At 44.2% G+C, this 26,453-nt stretch overlaps 1 protein-coding gene and 1 long non-coding RNA gene across 10 annotated transcripts in view; one reads left to right on the top strand and one right to left on the bottom strand.

Moving 5' to 3' along the window:
• Positions 1 to 1,455: 1,455 nt before the first annotated feature.
• LOC122164326 overlaps positions 1,456 to 26,453 on the bottom strand; it is a 49,347-nt gene continuing 24,349 nt past the window's right edge. For 4 of the 8 annotated variants that reach the window (XR_006170206.1, XR_006170202.1, XR_006170199.1 and 1 more), the window contains 3 exons: positions 15,470 to 15,581; positions 4,011 to 15,363; positions 1,456 to 1,930 (listed from right to left, as the gene is read on the bottom strand). This is a non-coding gene — a long non-coding RNA (uncharacterized LOC122164326). The remainder of the gene's footprint in view (positions 1,931 to 4,010; positions 15,364 to 15,469; positions 15,582 to 26,453) is intronic. The other 4 variants (XR_006170200.1, XR_006170201.1, XR_006170205.1 and 1 more) reach the window with 4 other exon arrangements.
• On the top strand, positions 8,136 to 25,056 carry LOC122164324 (gamma-aminobutyric acid type A receptor subunit pi). Of its 2 annotated transcripts, XM_042826261.1 has the most exons (11): positions 8,136 to 8,358; positions 11,436 to 11,511; positions 13,299 to 13,388; positions 14,647 to 14,759; positions 16,302 to 16,369; positions 16,804 to 17,021; positions 17,975 to 18,057; positions 20,244 to 20,381; positions 21,510 to 21,662; positions 22,120 to 22,313; positions 22,968 to 25,056. In XM_042826261.1, exons 3-11 carry the CDS (start codon positions 13,333 to 13,335, stop codon positions 23,280 to 23,282), a joined length of 1,338 nt encoding a protein of 445 aa, XP_042682195.1. In that variant the 5' UTR covers positions 8,136 to 8,358; positions 11,436 to 11,511; positions 13,299 to 13,332; the 3' UTR covers positions 23,283 to 25,056. The 2 variants fall into 2 exon arrangements, with proteins under 2 accessions (XP_042682195.1, XP_042682196.1); XM_042826262.1 differs by lacking the exon at positions 11,436 to 11,511.

Raw genomic sequence — 26,453 nt, 5'->3', positions numbered from 1 at the left:
CTGTCATAAACAAGTTCCTTGGGAGTGCACTGGGGCTTGGGGTGCCGCCGGTCCCACGGGGACACTGCTCAGTACTTTTCCAGTTGCACTGTAACTGCTTTGGGTGTGTGTGGTCCTCGGCAAGTGTGGCTGCAGCAGTAAATAGGACAGAGGGCCTTTCGGGACACACTGGCTGCTTTCTCTGTGCTGGTGACGAGTGCCATACAGGTGGTTGGTGTTCGCCATCGGTTCAGAAGCAGCTCAGATTTCTGGCCATAGGAACTGGCAGTGTTGTTTGTGCCAGTGCCCGGAGGTGCTCCAGTACTGTAACCATGCTTAACCATCCTTATGTATCATAGAATCATAGAATGGCCTGGGTTGAAAAGGACCACAGCAACCGTCTAGCTTCAACCCCCTGCCAACCAGCAGCCCAGGCTGCCCAGAGCCACATGCAGCCTGGCCTTGAATGCCTGCAGGGATGGAGGCATCCACAGCCTCCTTGGGCAACCTGTTCCAGTGCCTCACACCTCTCCCCAGGACACACAGAGCTGGCTGGGGACCCCGTCCATAGCTGTACTGAACTGTGCAAATGCTGGTAAGGCTTTGAATTTCCTGAGATTTAAAACCCGAAGGAGAGATTGCAGTTATTATTATTTGTTTTTTAAATCCCTTCAAAACATTTTCAAACCCGCGTTTTTGTTCAGGCTGCTTTACATCCTGCCGTAATTCAGAGCAAAGTTAATGTTTCACGCTGGGCTGCAGTAAGTTGGGTAAAGCAGTGTTTCCTCATTTGTTGTGTAACAACAGTTATCCTTTTATACTGTCCCCACTACATTACACTGATAAAGACCAAAAACATTGCTTGATACCTTCTAATAACAGTTGGGTCTATTTCTAAACACAGATAAGTTTCTGTTCTGTACTGTCTATTGCTGAGGCATTTTTGAGACAGTGAAGCCCTGCCAATTCTAAGCAATGAAAGCTGCCTATCTCCTGGCAAACCTAACACAACTGCTTTGAAAGTGAAATATAGAGCTAAGCCACCTTGCTTTGTTTCTCCCCAAAGCAAAAAATACTTGCTCCTTGGAAGTTGGTCTTGGAGATTATTCAGACGCTGTATGATTAAGCCTTTCAGAAATGTTCTTTCCAAGGAGACACCAAGCACTTCCATTCCTGGGCCTGATGCAGCTAAGTGTGTGCTCACATGGCTTTGTGCTGAAGAGGATGTGGTGGCTGAGCACTGGTGGGGCTGGGATTCGAGCTGTAACAGAGCAAGAGCCTCAGGTAAGACGTGTAAGAAACAGAGGGTGGTGAGGCACTGGAACAGGTTGCCCAAGGAGGCTGTGGATGCCCCATCCCTGCAGGCATTCGAGGCCAGGCTGGATGTGGCTCTGGGCAGCCTGGTCTGCTGGTTGGTGACCCTGCACGTAGCAGGGGGTTGAAACTAGGCGGTCATTGTGGTCCTTTTCAGCCCAGGCCATTCCATGATTCTGTGTATTAGCTCTTCTACTTGTCTGCTGGTAGCACACATTGCTGCCTTCATATTGCACATGGATTATGGGGATCTAACATCTTCCATTATCCAGAATTCCTCTGCTCAAAAGTAACCTAGAGGAAGAATTATCGTTTTTGAATGGTGAAAATAATAATACAGAGAGTATTATAACCAGCAGCAAAGCACCAGATTTGTGCATATCAGCTCTCTTTAACAGGGATGAAATTAAGTACAAAAAGATCTCACCTTGGCTCTGAGGTGCTGTGTTCCTGCTGCAGGGGGAGTCCTGCTGCTGAGTGCAGCCATGTTTGGAGGGAGGAAGCACAAATCATCTGTGTGTTCATTTAATGCGTTCATCCAAGTATTTTGGCATTCTGGTTTCATCTTAAAACTCCCACCGTGGAAGAGAACAAGGCTTTGTTCCTTTATGCTGTTCAAAAGCATTCCAAACCACATCTGCCACCAATAAAGAACATATTGTGGATGTGCAAACCAGAAAGCAGCACTTGCTACAGCCTGTCTAGTAAAGCACATCTTGATCTGATCTGCTGTCTCAGCCTATTTCAACCTATCCAAGAAACAATAAGCAATGCTTCCCTCGAGATCCTACTGCTAGTGCCAGCTAAAGCATCTGCCCATATTTTGGTACTGGAGGCACTTGTTATGGGCCAGATTAAATTGTATTATCTTTAAGATGAAGTTAAGCAAATGGGCAAGAATCTACACACGAGCATTGGGTGCTGATGCGCATGCAGACGAAATAACATTCTCAGGTTGTAACAGGCAATGTCATGATGGAAGTAGTTAAGTGGGGATTTGGGTTGGGGAAAAAAAAAACATGTCTGGTACTGGTCCAGAACTGTTGTTTCTATGTGAAATGTTTGTTCAGTTCAAATGTTTGCAGCATTGGTTGTTAGACCTGGTAAAAGCAAAGCAGTGTTGGTAATGGAGAGTTTGTTGTTAGTGAGTGAGAGTAAGAGAAGATCTGCACAAAGGTGTGTTTCTGTGCATCTCTGTCTTTAGTGTCTTTAAGGTCCCTGGCAGATGGTGTGAAGAGCAGTTATTTCCCTTTTTCATGTGGGTAACTATGGCAGGGAGCAATGAAGGCATTTTTCAGGGCAGAGTGGGCGTGATGGACCCCTGGCATCACTGAGCAGCTCAGGTTCCTCTAATCCCATGGCATTCCAGGAGGGATGTCTGTGCCCCAGTGTGTCAGGGCACTAGAGGGGGAGAGGGGGAGTTAGAAGCTTTCTCGTTTCCAGTTAACTGAGAACAGTTTAAATGGCAGCATACACAGCCATATTGATTACATCTCCGTGACCTTTGGTTTTTGAGCTGTGGTAGAGGCCTGGTGCATGAAAGCATCTTGCCTAGATCAGAGAACACTCCAGGGGTGACAGAGGGATGAGAGCTCTGCGCTGGTGGCGCTGGTCCGTCCTGCTCTGCTGGCATTGGACTGGTGGGGAAGGGAAGGATGGGAGCATCACTGCTGGCACTTATGCATCCCTGGTGACAGGCCTTGGCCATCAGTCATCAGCAGCCTGCACTGCAGACTGGGACAGAGGCAAAGTCCAACCGTTCTGTGCAGCGGGGGAGGCTGGCTGCAAGTTCATGCTTGCTTTATCCTTTCACCCAGGCAGAGTGGACTGCTTACCATTCAGTGTTTTATTTTTTGTTGTTGCTGTAGACACTGTTGTCAAGTCAGAGTTTGTTGTAAATATGCCCATGGTGAAAAGTGACATTTGTTTTTTTACGCTATCAGTTTCCTGTCTTCTCTCCATCTTTTCAAGCACCTATTTTAGAAAAGTTAGAGAGATAAGTTATGCAATGGCTCTGACTTGGCAGTTGTCTTAAATGTTGGAATGGGGCAGCAATGCCACCAGCATGCTGCTGTCTGACAGCAGGGCAGTGCCGTGGCTGTGCTGCCCATCCCTGCCAGTACCTCCAGGTGGTTGGGCAAGAGTTTGACCATCACGTCTTGTCATAGTGGGTGTGGGTGTCACTGCCAGGAGCCCGGCACAAAGCTGCAGAAAATAGTGGTGATGGATTTATATAAATAATAAATAAAGCCAACTGATTTATTGGCATGTTCTAGCCAAGCAATTAATTCTGCTTTTGGGAGGCAGAACCAAAGCAGAAAACATGTCATAACGCCAGATCAGAGCTGATAATGTATTCCTCCCTTCCTCAGTTCTCCGCTAGCACAGATCAGCCTATTAAGGAATCATCTCCCAGAGCACAGGCCGGCTCCAGGAGGATCCCCAGCAGCTGCAGAGCCCAGCCCATATGGAGACAGAGCCAGAACCACACATGTTGGGATGGAGGGAGGGAGGGAGGGAGGGAGGGAGGGCGGGAGGGCAGGCGGGGAGGTGGGGGACTGCCCACCCAGCCACTGTGCTCCTGAGGGGCCCAGCACGGAGCTGGGAGGTCGGTGCTCTGAGCATGCTTTTTGCCATATTGCTTTGAGACACATTACTGCACAGATAGCTCTTAAGATAACAGGTCCTAAATGTAATACAGGACTGTGCTGTTTTACCCAGCGCTGTTCCTTGGTGGTATCCCACGTGGGCTGCCACATGGCACATCCCACACTGGAGGCAGCTGCAGCTTCTCAGGGAAAGGCTCACAGAGGCTTCTGATCTGGGAGCAACTTGTGGGACTTGGTGGTGTCTATGGATGCTGGTGGGTGCTTGAGGGCTCCGTGGTAGCACAGGTACAGCAGTGGGCATCCAGTGCTGGGTGAGGGGCACTTGGTGAGGGAGGGAATAGTCTGCATGCCTCTCCCTGCCCACACGCTTCCCTTTTTCTCAGTTTCTCACTTCACTAAGCATGGGTTGCATTTATCCAAAGCATCGAGTGTGCTAAGAAGCAATTTCAGATGCTGCAGGTAGAAGCTGCAGCACGTTCTGCTGCTGGGGAGTGGTTCTACCACCAGCACAGCACCACAGCGCTGCATCGGGTGGGAGTGCAACAGGTACAGATGTAAAGTCAATGCAGTGAAGAGGGAACACTCAGGAGAAAGCTGCTGCCAAGGTGATCTCTTTGATCCTCTTATAGAGTTTCCTGTATGTGAAGTGGCTCTGAGGTTGGCTTCTGATGGAATTTGTCTTTATCTGAGACAAGAGGAAGTTGAACCTGTGGTCTCTTTCACAAATCTTTTGATTCAGTCAAGTGGAATGTGGCTATTTTTTCATCTAGACTTGCATCTTTATTGTGTGTCTTGCAGCAGAGGACTGAGGTTTTCTTGTATTTTTACTATGTATGAATTGAAAAGTAAGAAATGGAAATAATGCATCCATCTACAAAAGGTGCTCCACTCTTGTTAAGCCAGGACCAAGGAGCTGCCACATGAGCTCTTAACCAGGAAACAACAATGCTTTGGTTATTAAAAACCAGAGTCTCATCAAACTGATACCAGTGCACAGACAGAAATATTGCAGAGGAGATAAACCTGGAGATTGTTATCTGCAGGTTGCATCCATTCACTGCCTTGTCTTAGGATGTGGTGTGTACACTGGATCCTGAGCTCAGGCATTGCCTTTTGGGAAGCGTTGCTGTGATGGTCTCCTACTGTAGTGCAGTGCAGCTCTGCCTTCCTGCTGCAGGCTCTCTGCGTGTCACAGGTGGGCAGTGACATCCAGCAGCAGGCAGGAGGCAGACAACCCAGTGTGCATCTCCTGGCATCGTGGATGAGCTGCCCAGGACTGCAGTGCCAATAGAGCAAAGCAGGCAGTGCTCACTTGAGAAAATCAGCTTCTGAAGGGGTGTGTTTATAGAGTATGTTTATGGAGAGGAATGGCAGTGTGTTTGTGAATGAAGCTTCTATGAAAGTCCACAGCCAGAAATGCAGGTGATGTGAGCGTGTCTCAGGGCCAGCCAAGGTGCTCCTCTGCTGCTGGTGATCTCACACTCAAACTGGTAAAAGTGCAGAGCTGTAGAAGTAGTCTTGAACTACTGGGTGCAAAGTATAGCTCTAATGAAATGTGACAGCGTGGCTTTCACGTTGCCACATTCAATTCATCAATATGAAGAGGGCAAACGCTTTGACGGGAGGCCTGGGATGATGAATGGGCCTGGATATGCCTCATCACTTGTTGAAACTGCAACCACCTGCTGAGGCTTCATTAACTGCAGAGGTTGTTAGTGGGCACCCCATGAACTGTGGCTGTTGAGGGCTGCAGGCTGAGGCTTGCACAGAGCTACTGCACCAGGCAGGTCCTCCCAGCTGTGGGCACACACTGCCCAAGGGTGGGTGGTGAGCTTCCCTCCAGCCCTGGGGACACGGATGGATCCTGAGTGCCAGGGCTGCCATTGGAGCTGGGAGCACATCTGTGCACTTCAGCACCGAAGCCATGAAGCACAGCGTAAGAAAATGTCACCACTTAATTTTCCCAAACCTTCGCCCTCCCTTCTGAAAGGAATGCCGTCAGTTTAGGAGAAGTCAATTTAGAACAAAAGACCAATGAATGTGGTGGCTCTTCTTCTTTTGCAAGTTTAAGCACCTCATCTTTCCTCGGAGAACAGCTCTAAATCATTTTATTTGCAGGCCCTAAGCAGGAATTTGTATTCATGCTAAGACATTTATTGAGTTAATTTATTTAAGGCTGGGGCATAATTTCTAATAACGGAAGAGTCTCCAGGCCCAGTGAAATTGTCTCCCTGATAGGGCATTAATATTTTAAGGGATTATAATATCTGCCAATTGATCCATGCCTCTGGGAGCAGCCAGCAGTTACTGATGAGCGCCGTCCCAGGGATGGCCTGCAGTTATGCTGTACCCCACACAGGGCTGAGTACAGCGTACGGCTGCTGGACGTGGCACTGTGACCGATTCAAACCGTGGCCCAGGTGTTTCACACAGGGAGCTCTGCAGGCCCAGGAGTATCTCACTGCCCAACTGAAATTCAGACTGCTGTATCCTTAAGATGAACGGTGGAGCTGTGCTCCTTGGGCTCCATCTGGTAGTTTTTATCCATCAGTGTGTCGCCCCTGACTTACAGGCTCTGGTTGCTCCGTCCTGGCTCCCTCCGTTGCCCACACTGCATCCTTCCACCCAACAAAGTTCTGCCCATCTCAGCACACAGACGGGCTCCTGGGAGGCAGAAGCATAGTAAGGATTCAGGCATAACAAAGCGATCCTTTCTCTTGCTCCTTTTGTCCTCTGAGAGGTCAGCGAGTCCCTCCTGCTTTCCCTCCTGGAGGGCTGGGCCAAGGCACGTAGCGACTGCTCGACTGCATCACATTTGTTGCTCCATTGCCCTATGGGCAGCCTGCACTGCACGCAGCACTGCGGTGGAGCCCAGCCAACAAACCTCTGTCAGGGAAACTTTCCCCTTGACCTGGCTGTCAGTGATGACAGAGGAAAGCAAACCCAGGATTAAAACAGCACATCTGCACGTTTCTTATTTTAAATTTGCCTGTTCGGTGTTTTTGAATCCCTTGGAAAGGGGAAGTGCAGGTGCTGGCTGTGTGGGCTTTGTGGCTGTAGCCCTCTGGTAAATTGGCTGAGCCTGGGTCAGATAAGGAATCATAGAATCATTTATGTTGGCAGGGACCTTTAGAGGTCATCTCTTCCAACTCCCTGCACTGAACGGGGATGCCAGCACTAATCAGGTGCTCAGAGCCCCATCCAGCCTCACCTTGAGTGCTCCAAGGATGGGGCATCCACTTCACCTCTGGGCACCCCGTGCTTCTTCCTTTATATCCAGTCTAAATCTCTCCTCTTTTAGTTTATATATTACACGCTGTAAGAATAGTCAGAAACAATGACGTAATCTCATTATTTTCAAATTCTGCTCACATGAGAATCTTCCCATAGTAATTATCTTTTTTTTTTTTTTCCCCCATTTCCTCATCTGGCATACTCAGAACTGAGCTGAGTACTCAGTGAAGCCTCTTAGTAAACCACCTCTGCTTAATTTGCTTTTAATGTAAGAAGATCCTACAGCCTTTATCCATTTCTGTACGTAGATGGTCTGGAAGCGTGCACCATTTTGTGTCCCACGAGGGAGTTAATGTCATGCATGCTTGTCTTGGCTGATAGGAGCAAGAATAATTAAGTCTCACATAAAATACCTGCACACACACAATGGAGGAGACTAAGTGAGCAGAACTGCTGAGGTGGGAGGGACCGTATATATAGGGTTACAATTACAGGGTTGGCAAGTTGAGAGCAAAATCATAGAAAGCAACGTTGCTTGGCTGGTGATCTCTGTGCCTGTTAGGAGGGAAGATGAGCTTCTTGCACCCGGCCCTGGATCAGTGCCTGCAGTGAGGGGCAGGTTTCTTGAATGAATGAAACCAGTGCTCAGCAATAATTCCCCAACATGATGGAGCACGGGCAGCTGTGAGCTCACGGATCTGCAGCCATAGGAGACAGAAAATTGCAGGCAAGTTTACATTGCAGCTGGAGTTAAGATACCCAGTGCAGGAGAAAAATGTGCCTGGAGCAAGTTAAATTTCTGTATAAAACAAATTACTTAGAAATTTTATAGACATGGCATTTGTTTAGAGTAAATTAATTGACCAAACAGAAACCAAGCTTGACGTTCCAGAGGAAGAATTTATTCCATGTAAGTAAAACTCAGTATACTTCATTTTTATATAACTTAAGGCTTTCTGCATGTATTTGAAGGACTCTACCCTGCAAGCTGCAGGCAGACCTGTGTGCTGGGTGGGAGATGTGAGCAATGGCTGTCATTCCCGCAGCAGCTTGAAGGATCAGAGCATCTTTAAAACATAAATGCATTACCTGGCATGGCTTTAACACTCTTAAATAAGGGCTGAACCCGATTTTATATTAACGTTTCTTGTATCTTGCAGTTACCTCTGTCTTTCATTGGAATGAATAAGACAAGAACCAGACCTGCAGCATATGGTGTCATGTAAGTAACAGGAGAGTTTCCCTGCTCTCATACTGCCCTAAACTAACAGTACTATCTATGAGATCAGTGTGTATAAAAGTCTGTGGCACTCCAAGTGCTAGCTCACAAAGCAGAGTCTATATACTATGCTGTGTTAGTGCAGCCAGGCCCTTGGGACAGCTGCCTTCTGGTGCAGCTCCTGCCCCATCCCCACTGTGTGATCCTGTGCGTACACAGGGGCTGGTCGCACACAGCACTGAGCTCTGCCTCGCACTGAAACACAGCAAGGGCTGCCTCAAGCAAGCAGGGTGTGTGCTGCAGCCTCAGCGAGGCCCTCGGTGGTGCTGCTGTTCCTGGAACTGAGAGGTCATTTTTCATGTGATGTCATGACAGTGGTGTGGATGGAAAGAATCCACTTTTTACCAATAGCAAAAGTTCACGGAAGTTCTTGAAATTTCTGTGGCTATGATGAAGTCACCTGTTTACCTGTCCGTGATTGCTGATAACCACTGAAGGCAAGTGAACAGCAAAAAGCAGGTTATGGAAGCTGGCATCTGCCTGGCACGTGTCTTGCTGAGCTGAGGCTAACAGCTTCAGCATGTGCCTCCTGCTGTTCCAGGCAGAAATTGGGCTGCTGGTGTTCTCCTTCATTTGTCCTGTTATCAGACAAGCAGGCTGAAATTTGAGTTCTTCAAACAGGGAAATCAAAGGAGAAAAAATTAAGTGTTTTGTTTAGAAAAAAAAAATGAAATGAATTTGAGATTTGGACAGAAGGCTAAAATAGGAAAGGCTTCATGGCAGTGTGCTTTGTTAGCAGACTTAGAAGTCTTCTCTCTGCCTTTAGTTAAAAAATATTAAAGCAAAAAAAAAAAAAAAATCAAAGTTAAAAATTCAGACAACTCATTTTGGTATTACCAGTTTGTGTGGTGCTGCTCCATGTCTCATCCCCTTTCCCTGCATCCACATCTGATGTTGCCTTTGGTCCTGATCAGCTGAGGGCTGAGCTTATGTATCTGTTGACACACAACAGGACCTCATTAACTACTTAGTTCTGTAAAAATAAGGTTAATTCTGTATACGTTGATTTTTAGCATCAAATCTGTAAGGTTTCCAGTAGGAGTGGCTTGCAGAAATATGTGGCACATTGTCTTGTTTAATTTTTCTCTTCCTTGTAGTAGCTCCACGTTTTCTTCTGGCCTGACAAAATAGATATTTAACATAGAATGACAGAACCATTTGAGCTGGGAGGTAACCTTAAAGGTCATCTCATCCAACTCCCTGCAATGAATAGGGACACGTACACTACATCAGGTGCTCAGAGCCCCATCCAGCCTGACCTCGAGTGTCTCCAAGGCCAGGGCATCCACCTCATCTCTGGGCAACATTAAAAAAAAAAAAAAGAAAAAAGAAATAATTTCAAGTTAACTCTAAATTTGAGGTACTTGACAGGCAAATCATTTTGAATGAACTGAAAATAAAACTTTCATGACTTGTCTGGCCAGTAAATTAAAATTTGAACAGCTGTCATAATCATCAAAATATACAGCTTGTTGGCTGCAGCTATGCCAAGAGCAGGTTGTGCCATGAACCCTTCCATACAAAATTCCCTTCCCACCCACATCCCCAGACTAATTATCCAAGATCAGACAGCTGCCCATAATTCAGAGTGGGCAGGGGAAGAAGTACTATTTTTTTTTTAAAGGCAGATTGTTAGGCTTCAGTCACTCAAACCTCTTGTAAATAAACTTGCTCACCTGGATGTAATATCTTGGCTTCTACAGAGCCTGTTAAGTTTGATCCCAAAATCCACAATGCTCTTCTTCTTTCATGGATTTGTAATTGTATTTAGCAACTGCAATCACAGAGGTGGCCAAAGAAAGCTCGGCATGGGATGGTGCAGCGTCACGAAGCTGGAAACTCCAGTGAGGGTGTCATGATGCTTTCCATCCCAATTCCCTCAGCCACTATTACTGCCTGCAGCTCACTGACTCCTCCTGTGGGTCTGCTCTTATAGCTGGTTTTTCAGATTCTTGCAACAGCTCCTTCTGCCTGGCTTTGGGATGTCATTTGCCCTGAGAACATCAGAGAATGTGCTGATCTTCTGCTCTGTGCAGTGAGGCACAGATGGGGCTTTCACCTGTGAAGTGGGAGGTAGTGTGGGCCTGTAGAGCTTTCTGTTTCCCTTGCTGTGTATCTGCTTGATGAGGAGTGGATTGCTGTGGGTGATGCTGACGGCAGTGCAAAGCTATCCGGGCTCCACCAGGTGTCAGTGTACACCTCTCTACTATCATATTTCTCCTTTTGGGTTTTCACTCTTACCAGCCCTTCCAGATTAAAGGGATGCGCTAGAATTAAGGAACATAGAACTGAGTAATAGTGGAGGCTTATACATATGGTCTTGGCTGGTGTAAATAAGCATTATTTCATGATCTTCTATGGAAGCAGATGGAGGCTTAACTCCTGAGGAGTCTGCTTGCATGTTTTGCTGTAATACTTGCATCTTTGAATAATTCCCTGTCAGTAGGAAGAGCATGGAGCTGGGTGAGCTGTTAAGTTCTCAAGGCTTTCTTTATTTCTGAGCATATGCAATAAACATATGCAATAAATGATTTTAGGTAACATTGGTGCTGGAAGCAAAGCTTTCACAACTACTGGTATTGCCTGTGCTGTGCTATTACATACAAAATGTCAAGATTAAACAGTGTCTAAGTTTCTTTTTCTGTTAAAAGTCCATTGTAATCCTTTACTAAATAGAGAAGCATAAATGCACAATCTTAAAACTGTTCCTTCCCAGCATACTGTAGTAATGAAGTTAGTAATCTCTGATGAAAGCTTCTGAACTATAAAAGCAGAATTGTAGTTCTGCTTCCTGATACAGTATAATTCTTAGGCTTCCACAAAAAGCATAGTCTCACAGTTTTGGCACTTCTCTCTCTATATTTCAGTACATAGCTGAAAACTGCTTTTGTGATATTCAGTTTTAGGCACAGATGTCACCCTTTTCTGGCCTTGTGAGTGCTCTGGCACATTGAGTTTCTAGCTCTCTTGGATACTAACAGATCACTGCTTCCCAACTCTTGATATACTTGTCTTCACAGCCGTGTTTGGAAGGAGGAAAACAGGACTGTGGAGTTCATTCGGGTTTGTGGAAGCAGCAGTTAGAGATTTATCCAGGTTGGTTTGGTTTGTTTCAATCTACTGTCTTCGCTAGATAGAAGTAACACACGTTGCAGTGTGCATTTCAGTTAACAAGAGCCATAAACAAGGCTTTACAGGAATGCTTTTTACTACATAAGAGGCCTCTGTGCATTAGTCATCAAAACAAATAGAATTTGACTTGTTTTTTTTCAAAACAAGGTCTCAGTAACTGGGATAGACAGACAGAATGAAATTCAGAAACGGATGCACCAAAATGCTAGGAATTGCAACTCCTTTGCAAAATGGATGCTCATGAGGGTTGTCCATGAAGGGTTCCTCAGCTGAAATTTATCAGTTTTTATACTTAATCACATGCTGGTTTGTTAAATCACCCTTTCTTACTTTACTGCACTGATCCTTCTTTTCTCATCAAAATTGTGGTCTAATGCTGTGTGAACAGGTAGATGATTAATCTCTCTAGCCCTCTATGATTACATGGTACTGAGGAGCTGTTGGGAACATCTGGAAACATCTGAACACCATGTTAGGACAAAAAGCGCAAACACTTGTTGGGAATTCAGATGTTAGGCAGATATGAGAGCATATTTTACTTTGAAATATATCCTGCCTTTCTCCAGTGGGATTCTTGTTGTCTGGCCCTGCATTCGTGGTGCTTTGAACGTTCAGGTATTATCACTGGCTGTGTATAGACAAAGATGTCCCTGCTGCCTGGAGCACGACTGTTCCACTGCACCAGAGCTGTACAGTTACCTGAGAAGGCACAGTGTCCTCTGGGCTGTGTTGAGCTACTGCAGAAAGGCTCTGACCCAAGCAGGAAAATTCCTAACCGGTGGGTTACTATGGAGTAGCCACGTTTGAAGTTGAAGTGCTCATTCACAGTTGTGCAAGTCAGGGCTCAGGGACTGATGATTCGTACAGCCATTCCCAATTTGTGACAGTCTGACGGACAGGAAAACTTACATCTAAGAATGATGTTGCTTTGCCACTACCTGTAGGAAAACTGATACATTGAGGTACACTTTGAACAGTCTAGTGGTCAAGCAGTGTTGTATTTCCAGCTCAAACTAGTGATGGTCAGTGGCAGTTCCCCCTTGGCAGCTGTGCCTTCATGTGCCTTCCTGTTGCAGCAGCAGCTTGCTGTGAGAGCACACAGTTGTGTGGCAGTTATCCATACCCCCAATAAAGGTGTGCAGTTGATGCAGCCTTTCAGGCAGAGAGCAGGGATGCAGAGCATGGACAGAGTTGCCCATTGTGGCACCATCATGAGCCTGTGGGAGTTCCAGGCCAGAATCCAGGAGTTGGTTCCACTCCCAGAAAGGTCAACGAAACCCATTTGAAGTAGAATGATTTCATCCAGTGCTGCATGCTGAGTGACTCACCAATGCTACTACTACTAATAGCATGGGCTGCTTCAGGTACAAGCTAATGGAGTGCAACAGTGGTAACCAAAGTCTGGTGAGCTTGCAAAAGGACTTTTGGAACGGAGTATCTTTTATGAGGAAAGTGCAAACATAGCATGGTGCTGAAAAATGATTTGAGCTAGAAGGAAAAAACAGGTGTCACTGTGTGTTGAGGATGTTAAACATTGCTGTGTGGGATTCTGACTCTGTGCAGCACTTCTTTTTCAGCCCCTTCACCTAAAATAGAATCATAGAATTGCTCAGGTTGGAAAAGACCTTAAAGGTCATCAAGTCCAACCGCAACCCAACCATACTACCCCTAACTCTAACAGCCCTCCACAAAATCATGTTCCTAAGCAAATAGTTTTCCTTAAATCACAAAAATCTCCTTTTCTTTCACAGAAGAGCAGAGCAAATACTGAAATAATCTCCGGAGATGTTCTGCAGATATTTCTGCTTCTTCAGTCTGTGTCTTTTCCTTCAAACACAAAGGCAAGTAGAGCGTTTGTTTTGCTTTACAGGTCATCTGAATTCTGATTAACATAAGTAATGTGGATCAAAAGGAAACAATGCTTCCAGTTTTACAGCTCACTCATAGGAAGTTGGGTGCATTAAGGGGTCAGGCAGAGGGAGCAACCTGCACAGGTTCCCAAAATATAATGTACATTGATAATGCAAGCTCTTTTTCTCTGTTCAAGAGCAGGAAATTGTGGTGGTTTTGCTCACTGTCCTCTTCCACCCCATTTCTTCCAGCTGTTACTGCCATCCCTGACTGCAGTCAAGTTCTAAAGGCTCTAATATAGCTAATGCTGCACAATAACTGCTCAGTTCTGCTGTAAGCTTCTTTTTGATCTAAAATCTTCAGCAAGCGTCCAAGGACTATTAACCCAGCTTTAAAGGACAGGCCAGCAGTCCTGAGTCTCTGGAGAGAGGCAGCACCTCCTTCAGCCCTTCACAGAGCAGTATCAAACTCATAATGGCTCACTCACTTTTTCATCAAGTGAACACATGCCTCCACAAGCACACTGCACCATGGCACCTTTTTTATGGCCCCCAAACTCTGTAGCTTTCTATTTACAGGATGGCACAGCTCTGGGAACCTCACAGTGCCACATATCTGCTGTATCTTCAGTACAGAAAATGTTAATTTTGATATGTAGTGGTAATTTGGAGTGGTAGTCCTGCTCACGGTGCTGCCTTGCTGTCTGTGAAGAGCTCGCTGTTTTACCTCTCCACTTCTTGGCATTCTTAGAGGCTTTACTCTGGCAGCTGTTGGGATGCTGCCCGATGCTAACAAATAAGGATGAAAGCTTGCTTATGGGAATGATAATTAAGAAGGAGGAGCTGTTGGGCAGTAAGAGTTGTCCTGGGTTATTGTATGTAGGAGGAAAAAGGTTCCTTGTATACATTTTACGAGGAGGAATGAGAAGGGGAGATTACAGGTTACTATTAAGCTTTGTGATATATTGCCCTTGCTTGATTTGCCTTTTAAGAATGTCCTTAAGCCACTGTCTGGAAACCTGAGATTATTTGTTCAGGCTATTTGCTGTATTCCCACCTCTCTAAGGTATTAATTATTCAGCCAAGGTAAGCAGTGTCAGTAAGTGTTCATTATTTCAATGATGTACTTTTTCAAATAACTATTTTAAGTAATTTGCTTCTTTGAGCACAGGCTGGGGATGCAGCTGCACCCCTGATGTGCCCAGCATGCCTGGCCACATACTTAGCAGTACATTATTTGTGTCCTCAGGAAATGCTCACTTGGACGTGTGTCCAGTTTGGGTGGCAGTGATGCAGCATCCCTCCCTGGATTTAAGAACCTCACAATGGGATACAACAAATACCTCAGGCCCTACTTTGGTGGTACGTTGGCTCTGTGCATTTCACTATTCAAAGAACAGTCTGTAATGCTTGTGTAGAGTGGTGAGCATGCTTTAAGCTTTCAATAGCATGCCCCAGCTTAAAAGGTTGAGTTCTTTTAAAATTAGCTAGTAGCCAAGGCTGCTCTCCTTTCTATGCATCCAGTTATCTTGAATGTGTGGTGCACACATGCCTACATGGGGCAGGAGAATGTGTCCATCTATGAAGGTGAGGGAATTTATAAACTTCAACATCTCTATGAAAGATCTGACAATAATTAAATTCTGCTGTAATCATGTATGTTTTTGTTTAGAGCCTTACCCATGTGATTTTCTGCTTTATTTTTGTTTGTCAGTTTACTCAGACAGTGGACATAGAGGAATTCTCCTTTCCAGAAATATGGCTTCTGGCACATGCATTCCCGCCACTCTGAGACAAAAACTAAATCTCCTTTAAACCCCTTGTGAAGCTCCAGAGAGACAGCATCTGAGGGGCAGTCAGTTATTTAGGAACTCACCTGAGGCTACTGTCAGCTGTCAGGTCTCCCACCTCCTAGGACCTCTTGCAACCTCTTGCAGTGAAAGGGTTTCGGGACGACTTTCAGCACCTGAAAAATAATGATGAAAGCTTACAAAAATACTGTGAACATTTTTCATAAACTTTGCTTGTCTTCCAGTACTCATTACCACAACAAAGCCTACTAGAAAAATTACCTATCAGCTTTCTCCAGGAGTTGCACATTTCTCCGTTGCAGCTCCTGCAGATTGACTTCCTGCTCTTTGCAGCTTTGAGTTTCTTCCTTTTTCTGACCATGGTGGTACATTTCTAGGACAACACGACATTTAGCAGCTTGTTATGCACAAAATGTCTCACGCAGGAACAGAACAGCTCTGCTAGAGCCTGTCACATAAGCAAACTGAAGCTTCCAAATTGCATAACAGACACATTATACCAGACGATGCCATCTAGAGCCATGAGATACAAATGGTCAGGTTCAGGTTTGACCTCCTCCAGAGTTTTAGTGGGTTTCAGGTGTTTAACAATGAAGGAAGGATGTAAATGGCAGCTATATTAAAATATATATACACATATTTTATGCAAATGACATATTTTTTTGATTTGGAACATTTCAGAAACGAACAAAAGAACTATAACAGCAACAACACAAAACCCTCTAAATCAGAAAGAAATTCAGGAAGTGTCCTATAGACTTTCCTGCATGTGATTAAGAGATGAGGAAAAGGAGTTAGAGCAAGTCCCACGCAGAAAGGCATTGCTGTGTTACCACAGGGGCCGAAGGCAGTGCACCAAGCCATGCTCTGAGCAGGACATCCATCCGTGTGCATCAGCTGCCCTCTGGTGGTGGATTTCAAAAGTTGAGGATAGGAAGTAGACAACCAGGATTCAGGACTACCTGTGACACTGTGTCTGCTGGTCCTTCGGGTTTCTGCAGTTTCAGAGAGCACGCTGTGCTGGGGTAGCTGGGAGCAGTGCCTGTGCTGGGCAGCGGTTTTACTGCACCTTACATTCTCTTTCCTTCCACAGGAGAACCTGTTCAAATTGCAATGAGCCTGGACATTGCAAGTATTTCTAGTATATCTGAGAGTGACATGGTAAGTGAATTATTTTGCATAAGAGAGAATAGAATCTGCTTGAGAGACTTTTCATGTTACCTTGTGGTCAGCACCGAAACTGTTCTATTCAAGCTGCTTTGCTTTTAGTGTGACCACCTCTTGGGGGTGTGAGGAGAACTGGGCTCTCCTACAGCTGCAGGTTATGTGGATGCCATAGAAATATGGGCTTGTTAGTGAAGAGATGGCCCTGCTGGTTTAAAAAAAAAAAAAAGTCTGAAAACAAAAATCATCTTAGAGTGTATGTGGGAAACATAATCAAACTGTGATGACCTGTTGGTTCTACTGCATGCATTTGGAGCTCAGCTTTGACGGGTTAAACAAACACATTGTGCCTTGTCACACGTGGCATGTGCCTACAGTTGATGGCATGCAGGTGTTCTGGATGTGCATCCCCTGCTTCTTCTTCTTCCCAGGATTACACAGCCACCATCTACCTGCGGCAGCGCTGGACAGACCCACGCTTAGTCTTTCATGGCAACAAGAGCTTCACGCTGGATGCTCGTCTAGTGGAATTGCTCTGGGTACCAGACACGTACATCGTGGAGTCAAAAAGGTCCTTCCTGCACGATGTCACTGTGGGGAACCGCCTCATCAGATTGTTCTCTAATGGCACTATCTTGTACGCCTTAAGGTAAACCAACCTTTGGCTTCCCCGATGACGGTGGTTAGAACAGATTTCCAGAATTATGCAGAGATTAAGGAGCATCAGGGAACATGAGCAGGAGATCCTGGTGGAGCAACTCCCTGCCATACCTGTGAGAAAGGCACTGGGGTGATACACTCCTAATAGTGGTGGACCCTGCCCTGTTGCCGTTGGACAGATGGAGGGGACCAGATTCTTTACACAGAGTGGTGAAGTGCTGGAGAGCCCAGAGAGGCTATGGATGCCTCGTGCCTGGAGATGTGCAAGGCCAGGCTGGATGGGGCCCTGGGCAGCCCGGTCTAATGGCTGGCAACACTGCCCATGGCAGGAGGGTCAGAACTTACATGATCTTTAAGGTCTACTCCAATCAAAGCCATTCTATGATGAAATTGTTTGCTAATCTGATGCCACTTAGCTGTGATTTTTTCTCTTTAGCAAGAAGTGTTTGTGTACGTGTACTGTGGAAATGTATGTTGTAACTGTGTGAGGTCTTAGTGTTATCTCTTCCCAGTTTAACATAACTGCCAGTGACTTCAGCTTATAGCAGCTTTACTTGCAGTGAATTCATTTACCCTCTGCACTGAAGCAAGTCAGGGTGTGCATGCAGTTAGTTACTGTGCCTCAGGTGGCAAGGGGTAACTTCTTTGTAAGTGCTAACAGTAGCAATGGAAGCATTTGAATCTACATGGCATCTCCGACTCACAGCAGGGCAAAATTCCTCTTTTGGTTACATTTTCATCAGTATGGCTGCAGAGAGTGTATCTTAAGGAGGGTTCTTTCTGATTATAGCAGCTCCTTCATTTTATAGATCAAAATGATCTAAATGACAAATCAGGATCCTTGTAGTGGTCTTCTCTGATATGTAGAAATAGTACAGGTGAAAGGTAGAAATACTGCATTATATGTTTTTATTGTGATTTTTGGAGTTCTTTCTCCTACAGAATTACTACTACTGTTGCTTGTAACATGGACCTGTCAAAGTATCCCATGGACACACAGACATGCAGACTGCAGCTAGAGAGCTGTAAGTATAACAAAACCTGGCTGGATGTTTTTTTGTTCCTACTGAATATGCATCTTAAATATCTGCATTTATCACAGTGAGCTCCTGAAGTAGCAAATATTAATGTCCAAAAGAAAACAACTTTCTTTCATTATTCTTCAAATGTTTGTGCTGTAACCTACAGATTAGAGGACTTTTGCCACTGCAATTAAAATAAAAGTGGTAACAAAACCTATCTTTATCAAGGAGTAAATTGTTCAGTTGAATATAGAAAGAATTTAATACTAGTTGCTGGTTTTCCAAATGTGGTCCCTTTCTGCACAACTTCCCACATTGCTTCTGAAACCTGCTGTACCTCCCAAACCTGCCAGCCTTCTCTGTGAGGGTTGCCTGTTACAGTAATAGAGATGGTGAGACCCTTATCAGCAGGAGGAGTCTCAGCCTTGCAGATCTCAAGAAAAGGAATCGTCAGTGAGTTCTGCTCTTAAATTAAATGTTCATCTGTGGCAAAGTTGGCTAAGAACTCTAAGAACAGGTAAATGCTCAAAGAAAACCTGGGATACGACAGGGCTTTTCCCAGGAGCTCAACAAGAGCAGTACTGCTGTTATGGATCTGTGAAGCTCTGCAACAAGCAAGCAACTTCCTCCCACTTTGTGTCACAAAAGGAAATGCTTGAAATCTCAGTGCTGAAAAGAACACATTAAATTTCTGGGGCTGCAGCGTGAAGCACCTAAGGAAGCACATATTACTTTCACATTAAAATCATATTAGTTCACCGTGGTTAACTTTATTACAAAGAATAGCTCCTGAAATAATAATGATTGCCCTCTTCTGCTAAAGAATAGCTTGTTTGGGTCTGCTTTAAATGTGATTGGGTCCTACATCATGCTGCATAATTCCAATGAAATTACATGCACATTGCCCACTGGAGGCTTCGCTAGGATAAGTGCCCAGAAATAATGCTGTTTAAACATTTGCCAGATGAATTAACAACAATTTATCATTTATTATAAAATTTTCTCTATTAATCACAATTTATAAAACTGTTTAGAAATTTTCAGCAGTCACGTGCTTATGATTCTACATAGGGATTCATACCCTGGACACCTACTGTATGAGCTCATCATACTCAAGCTCTGGTAATTTGTATCTAATTAAAAAAAAACAAAATAAAACACCACAATTAGGTAAAAATAGAACTGCAACTGCATCTTATTCCTTCTACGAGGATGAACAGGTCATTATCAGTATGAAGGCATCCCTACTCATTTTCCCGTAGAAGGGCACTTAAAAAAAGAATCAAGTCAGTGAGATTGATAGGCTTTTTTCCTCAATTAAGTGTAAAATGTTGAAGTGAATGGCTAGCTGATGCCTGAGTACAAGCTTCATCCCTCAGACTGGAGTATGGGATGAAGGAACCTGACATTGTGTGATGCCATCGCTTATGTTCCTGGAGCAATTTTGCAGCCAGTGCATATATGTATGTAGGCTGTTCTGATAAGAACACGGACTGTTAATCTCATCTATCCCAGTGTTTTGGAGCAGGAATTCAGTGTTACCTAAGCACTAAACACATTTACTTGTAAAGAGACCTGGGCAACATGTAGTCAGAAGAGCCTGGTTTATAACTGCGTGAGAGTCTGAGCTCCACACTCTCAAATAAGAACACCTTTTCTGATATTCTGAAGCAGTTGAATAGATGGGCCAGAGCAATGTGCTTCTTCAACCTGGTAGGGGGCTCAATGCGATCTGTACTCTGTTTTAGTTTTAGGTTTTTTTAACTGTTGCAATCCTCTGCTCACCTTATGTGACCAAAAGGATTACGCTCAAGGCTTGAGATCGCTGCAGTAGTTTTATCCTGCTCTGGGCAATCGATCTGGGGATGCCATGAATGTTAAATAATCTTTAACAATGTTAAAATAATTTAAAATACACAACGAAGATGTCTGAAACGGGTTCTCTGCACTCTTTCATGTTGTGCATCACTCACAATGATGTGTGCTCCTAAGTCAAATCAAAACCAGCAGACTGAAAACACACAAGCAAAAGGAAGAGCCAGCTTCCACCAATAGCTGATGCAGTGAGAGGGTCTTTGTGCAGCCTACAATGTGGAGGTGACGTTTCTGCTCCCACCCAATGGGGAAGGCAGAGCAACAGCTGGGCATTATTGGGTGACCGCAGTAATACCAGTCTTTGTTCTCTGTAGGGGGATATGATGAAAATGATGTCATCTTCACGTGGCTGAGAGGAAATGACTCTGTCCACGGCATAGAAAAGTTGCGGCTCTCTCAGTACACAGTGGAACGTTACTACACCCTCATCTCAAAGTCACAGCAGGAAACGGGTAAAGCAGTGAAGGAGAAAAGCAAGAAAAACCCTAAATATCTCCCCTCTCACCTCCCCTCTCTTCTACAGACTACTGCAGTTTGACTCAAGAAACCTCAAGCAAAACTTAATTGTACGAAGAGATGGGAAGAAAGTGAAATCCAGTTCACTGCAATCAGGATATTCTGTGGGATGGAAAGATGAATCTTTTAATATTTTACATTCACTTAATCAGTTTTCTTAAAATTCTCAGTGTCTTCCTCCACAGACGCCTGAATTAAACCTTCAAAATATACTTTCTTCCTAACTGACAATTCCATTGTTTTGATGGATTTAGATCCCTCTGTGCAGCAGAACTCAGTGTAAATACTCTCTTGTTCACTCAGATGTTAGGGAAGGGGGCAAGTCTTCCTCAAAATGGCCAGGTTTTATAAATGATGGGTTTTCTTCTGTTTACTGTAGCGTACACAGCCAAAGAACAACATGTTTTTTGTTTCCACGCTTCAAAGGGAGCTATTATTTAAACAGCAGAAATATCTCCTGAAAATACTTACGGTCCAGCTCCTAAATCCTTATGTCAGTATAAAGACAAGCTGATTTTTAAAAAAATAGACTGAAATTTTTTGGAGTGCAAAAAGACACAGTTACCAAAGATCACAAATTACTAATGAATAAAGGGGATGTAAATCCCTGTGATGATAAGATGATGGGATGCTTTGGGACATGAACCAAAGCATGCTGAAATCAAAAGAAGATCTTTTGTTTAATTTCTCGGCCATCAGATAAGAATGAATTTGGCAGTGGCCCTCCAAAGTAGTTCTTGGGAAAAAATATGCTGTGCTGAAAAAGAGAATAGAAAAGAGTACTGGCCTTTCTCTACTTTGAGTTATAACACTGGATAGAAATATTCCCAGTGTGGATTAAGTTTAGGAGCCCCACTGCAAACCATGCATTGTGTGTACATGTGCTTTTATCTAGGATATGTTAGATAAGAAACATTTCTAAGGCAAGGAGTCAAGCTTCTGTAAGTAAGGCATCTCCCATGATCTCATTGAAGCTCCACTGAATGGTGCTGTAGAGTCCCCATTTCAGGCTGAGGGTCCTTGGAAATCTCCTCACGATCACTGTTTCTCCCTTTTGTGAACAGGCAGTTACCCACGACTGATACTGCAGTTTGAGCTGAGAAGAAATGTCCTTTATTTCATCTTGGAGACCTATGTGCCATCTACCCTGCTTGTTATGTTGTCCTGGGTTTCTTTTTGGATCACGCTGGATTCAGTGCCTGCAAGGACCTGCATTGGTGAGTGCCTGAGAAAGGGAGATTTCAGCAGGCAAGGAGTGCCTCTGATGGCTGGATAGATGGTAATTTTCTTGAGTCTCTGCTTCAACAAACTGCTCACATTCTGCCTTTACTGGCTCCTGGTAGGTTTACAGCGAAGGACAGAGCACACATTCTTCCTAATGAGCCTTGGTGGAGGGAAGTTTTTGTATTTTTTTTTCATTATTATTAATTGAAAAAATGGAAAGTAAAAGCGAAGTACCTGTCAGAGCCAAGCTGTCAAAAGCAGGGAGGATGTCTGTGAAGCTAGTAGCTAGTGCTGCTAACTGCTGTTCAGTTGATGGATCTGCTAAGAGAAGATGTGTTGTTTTTGTATAGCAGCAGAGTGACGCTGCTCCCACTACTGGGTACACGGATAGAGGATAGGCCAAGCCTTTTCCTAAGTGTCTGTGTGAGAAGGTCTTTTCTGCTTTTCAAGGAGTAACAACTGTGCTTTCCATGACAACTCTGATGATCGGCTCACGAAGTTCGCTTTCAAAAACCAACTGTTTTATTAAGGCCATTGATGTTTACCTCGGCATCTGCTTCACCTTCATCTTTGGTGCCCTCGTGGAATATGCAGTGGCTCACTACAGCTCATCACAAAAACCTACAGCTAAAACACCTCGAGAGGTAAAGTCTGATCTACCAGAACAAAAATCGTTATCTCAGATGAACAATAATTAGTCTTTTATTAACTGCATGCGACTGTTCTTCCTGCTATGGGTACAGCTCACAGCTGCTTCTCCTAATTGTCACTAAATGTAATTTTTTTGTGTGCAACAAATGCAACAGCAGTGATTATGGAAGATACCTAGGCCTAGAGTGAATTGCTCAAAGCAATCTGCTTTAGTGGAAGACATGAAATATTCACATATGACAATAGCCCAGTGGTCAGCAAGGATACAAATCCTGACAGAAATGAAAGAGCTACCCCATGTCCCTGGTGATTTCTCCAGCTATTTATTGTGTAGAAGTGAAGAGAGACAGATTGCCATGTCTGGCCCATAAGGCCTTGAAGAAGATGGACGCTGGGTTGCTCAGCCATGTCAAGAATTAGATTTCTTTAAAGAACAAAAACCGTCTAGAAATAAAGCAGTAGAAGAACGTACATCTGTGGGACTCTGAAATTGGCTTTGAATATTGGGGGTTTTGATGAACACATATGAAGCTGTGTGTTTACATCTTTATCCCTATGGTCTCCTTATTTATTGATACTTTTCCTCTGTAGAAGAAGCCAAACCTTACAACTGTGGTATAACTGGTTTGTATACTCTTGTTTCTTAGGGGCCTGCAAATGAACTTACTAAAGAAAAGGAAGAAATCAACATCACTGGAATCCTCAGCAGCTCCATCACCAGCTATAAGCAGCAAATTGGTTTTACAGGCATTGAGATTTCCAGTGATAATATTAACTGCAGTGACTTGACTATGAAAACTCACGAGAAAATCAAATGCTTCTTGAGAAACAAAATGTACAGGATTATCGGTTATTTCACAATTCAGAACCCCAGTAATGTAGACCACTACTCCAAATTGCTTTTTCCATTGTTTTTTATGCTGGTCAATGTGTTTTATTGGGCTTATTATTTATATTTTTAGCAGGAATGGGTTTTTGTGTTCTCTTAGTGGGAAAGGAATCCTGCCAATGGTCATCTAGCTATCTAATCTCTGTGAATCCTCAGTGAAGCACAGACAAAATGTTCTGTGTTTCCTGAGGTCTGGAGCAAAAGAGTGGGTGGGGTATGTGAGATACAAAGCCTTCATGCTTCATGCTTCAGCATTAGCAACAGTGACTCTGGACACTTGCCTGTCCCGCTGAGTGGCTTTGCTGGGCTTTTGGCTGGTATGGGCTCTTCATTCCAACATCCAGCCTCTTTGGCTAGGGATGGATATGTAGGACTGCATGTGGCAGTCCACAGATTACCAGAGGTAGCAAAATTATCCTGATAACCTGAAGTGGACTGGAACCTTCTAGTTTAGATCTTTATGACGATATACGATTATAGCTGTTCTTCTGTGTTTGCCAGACATAACAGTAACAGAGGGACTGTGACTGCCATCTCAATAGCTCCTCTGTTCAAGTAAGTGAACCCAAAGGCAGCAGTGTGCTGTGCGCAGAGGAATGGCTCCCGTGCATGGCGCTTCCCTGCCCCAGGGGTGATGCAGCACCAGAGCAGTGATTTCAGTGATGCTGACAGCAGCAAAGTGCTATGCCTTGCTGTTTTTAATACCTGGCAGACTTGGTGAGGTGATCCTCATTTGCTGAAGACAGACCCGTGAGACAGATGGATGGGCTCTTCATTTGTAAAGGTGTTTTGTTGTTGTTTGTTTTATGCTTTTTTTTCCCCAGAGATTTGGGTACAGGGTCTACAGGCAACAAAAGCCTTTCATAAAGCATCTCATGCTTTCCCTGTTGTGCTGCTGGCTGTTGTGCTACAGTTGAGCAGACTTCACTCCCTTCTATGTCTTCCTCACAAATAGATTGATTTTCATTCTGGAGAGTGCCTTCAGTTTTCACTCTTATAAGTAGCTCTTGTTTCCTGCCAGTCATGCAGAAGTGACCAGTTTGCTGTCCCTCCTTATATATGGCTCTGCAGCTGTGGTGAGTCAGCAGTTCTGTTGGGTGAAAAATCCATGAGTGGGGCTAAAAGGCACAATGATCCAAATCAGCTTTTTCCTTTCTGTTTAAGTCTGAAAAAACGTTAAGTTTCTGCAGAAATTCATATCCTAAGCAGGCCCTGGAAACTGCCAGTTGGCTTTACTTACACTGCAGCTAGCAATAGAAATAAATATGAGGCACATCCTTCAAATGCTAAATATTTGGGAACCAAATGGCACTTGGTACTATGTATCTTCAGACTATTGGAAGGGTCTTCATTTCCCAAGTTTAAAATCAATGTGTGTAGCATGCTTTTTTCCCTCCTTTTTAATTTATGCAACTTTCATTGCTTTGAGGGTATAGTCTTGCAGTTTCATAGGCAAAAAAGTAATTGACTGTAGTGGCTGCCAGTCAGCAGGAATTTGGGCTGAATGAGGTCTCAGCATGCAGTTCATATTCTAGTCTCATGCCTGCATGAGTCCACAGTCTTACTGGGACTTGCTATAGAAGGTGGGGAAAGCACGTGAAACTATAGATTATTTTTTTTAACTTTAATAACTTGTTATTGAACCACCTCACCACACTATATTGTGGAGGATCTAAGCCACATATTCATAAATCATAGATTTTACAAAGAGCAGCACAAAAAGACAAAGGGGAACAGCCTTAGAGTGGCAAGTGAATAAACACAAACTCTAATAATGAAATGTTGGCTTGTATATACTGGCATTTAAACTCCATTCCATAAAATGTAATAAAGTGAATATTGGTGATATGAACACAAACCCACAGAGAGATCCTCCATTAAAAAAAAAAAGAAAAAAAGAAAAAAATCATTGCCTTCTTTGTCAATTTCTTTCTTTAAAATCTAACTAAAATGCCCTTGTGCACTCCGTAACAGCTGCCAAATATTAATGTTAACAGAAGGAATTTCTTTGTACATTATGGCAGAAGACGTATGAGTTGCCTGAGCTGCCACTCTCAATGCTTGCTGTCAATAGATGCTGCTTTTTTACTTTACTTTTTTATTCTTCTGTGGCTTTGAGATTGCTCAGGGCTGGTTCTGAGTTACACATCTGTGCAGCAAAGTGTCATTCACAGACTGGGCCAAGTGAAAGGCACGTTGTCTTGGAAAGTGTCAGCTCTATCTGCTGATTTTGTAACCGCATGGAGGGAGGGAAAGAAAGTGGTAAGAGAAGGATATTTTTTTTCAGTACCATACGAAAGTGTTACTAAGGAGCTACTGGAGTAGACAAAGGAAACATCTAACTTGAAAAAAACCTCAGTATATAGAAATATGGGTTCCTGCTTTATTTGCTGTAATTTTACTTCTAGTAATGGACTTTATAAATAATACACCACGTGTTTGGCTGCTGTAACATGAGGTCCTAAGTCTGTGGCCTGTCCGCAGGGTGGTCCTGAGGACTGTCAGCAGTCAAACCTACTCTCAGCAAGGAAAAGACAGCAGAAGTATAAGACAAAGTAAGTAAGCTGCCTGTGCTCCTACTGCAGGTACATTGGGCATATTGGAGGGACCAAAGTTAATATTTTGCAATTGCACATTTTATAGTGAAGCAAGTCAACTCAACTTCCCCGATACCCTGGAGTAGTCCCGTGTTATTGCTGGTGTTGCTGTGGTCCCACATCTGGTTCTTGGCAGAGACAGATGACCAGCAGGAGCCCATTTTGTTCTTCAAAGTGGTCAGGACGGTGCACTGCAAGATCCTGTCTTTCCTGTCCCTTTCAGGTGTTGTCTAATATAAGCTAGAAACACCACTAAGTTCAAGATGGGAGACTTTCATATTCTGATAGGTGTATAATACAGAGCAACTTCTGTGTTTCTGGTATGCTAAGGTAAGCCCTGCTACCCTGACAGACATCAAATGGAAATCTTCCTTTTGCACAAAGGACTGCTATGTAACGTGCCCTGCTGGTGAGAGCAAAGCCACAGGTAAGCTCTGCACACAGGCTCTGGTTTGCTTGAGGGGTCAGCCTGGTTGTATGCTTCATAGGGAACAAGAGGAGTTCTGAGCAGCTGCCCGTTCTCTGAAAGATCTCTGGTCTCTAAGGTAATGAGCTGAGCTGGGAGCTGTTTCATCTCCCACTGACTACATCTGCCTGACAGCACTGGCACCACAGATCTGGAGCCAGTGGACCAAGATCCACCCCTA

Source organism: Centrocercus urophasianus, unplaced genomic scaffold, assembly GCF_019232065.1.
Source record: "Centrocercus urophasianus isolate 14NV4802_14NV808 unplaced genomic scaffold, USGS_Curo_1.0 seq_26, whole genome shotgun sequence".
NCBI lineage: Eukaryota > Metazoa > Chordata > Aves > Galliformes > Phasianidae > Centrocercus > Centrocercus urophasianus.
This window is presented reverse-complemented; position numbering and strand designations above follow the sequence as displayed.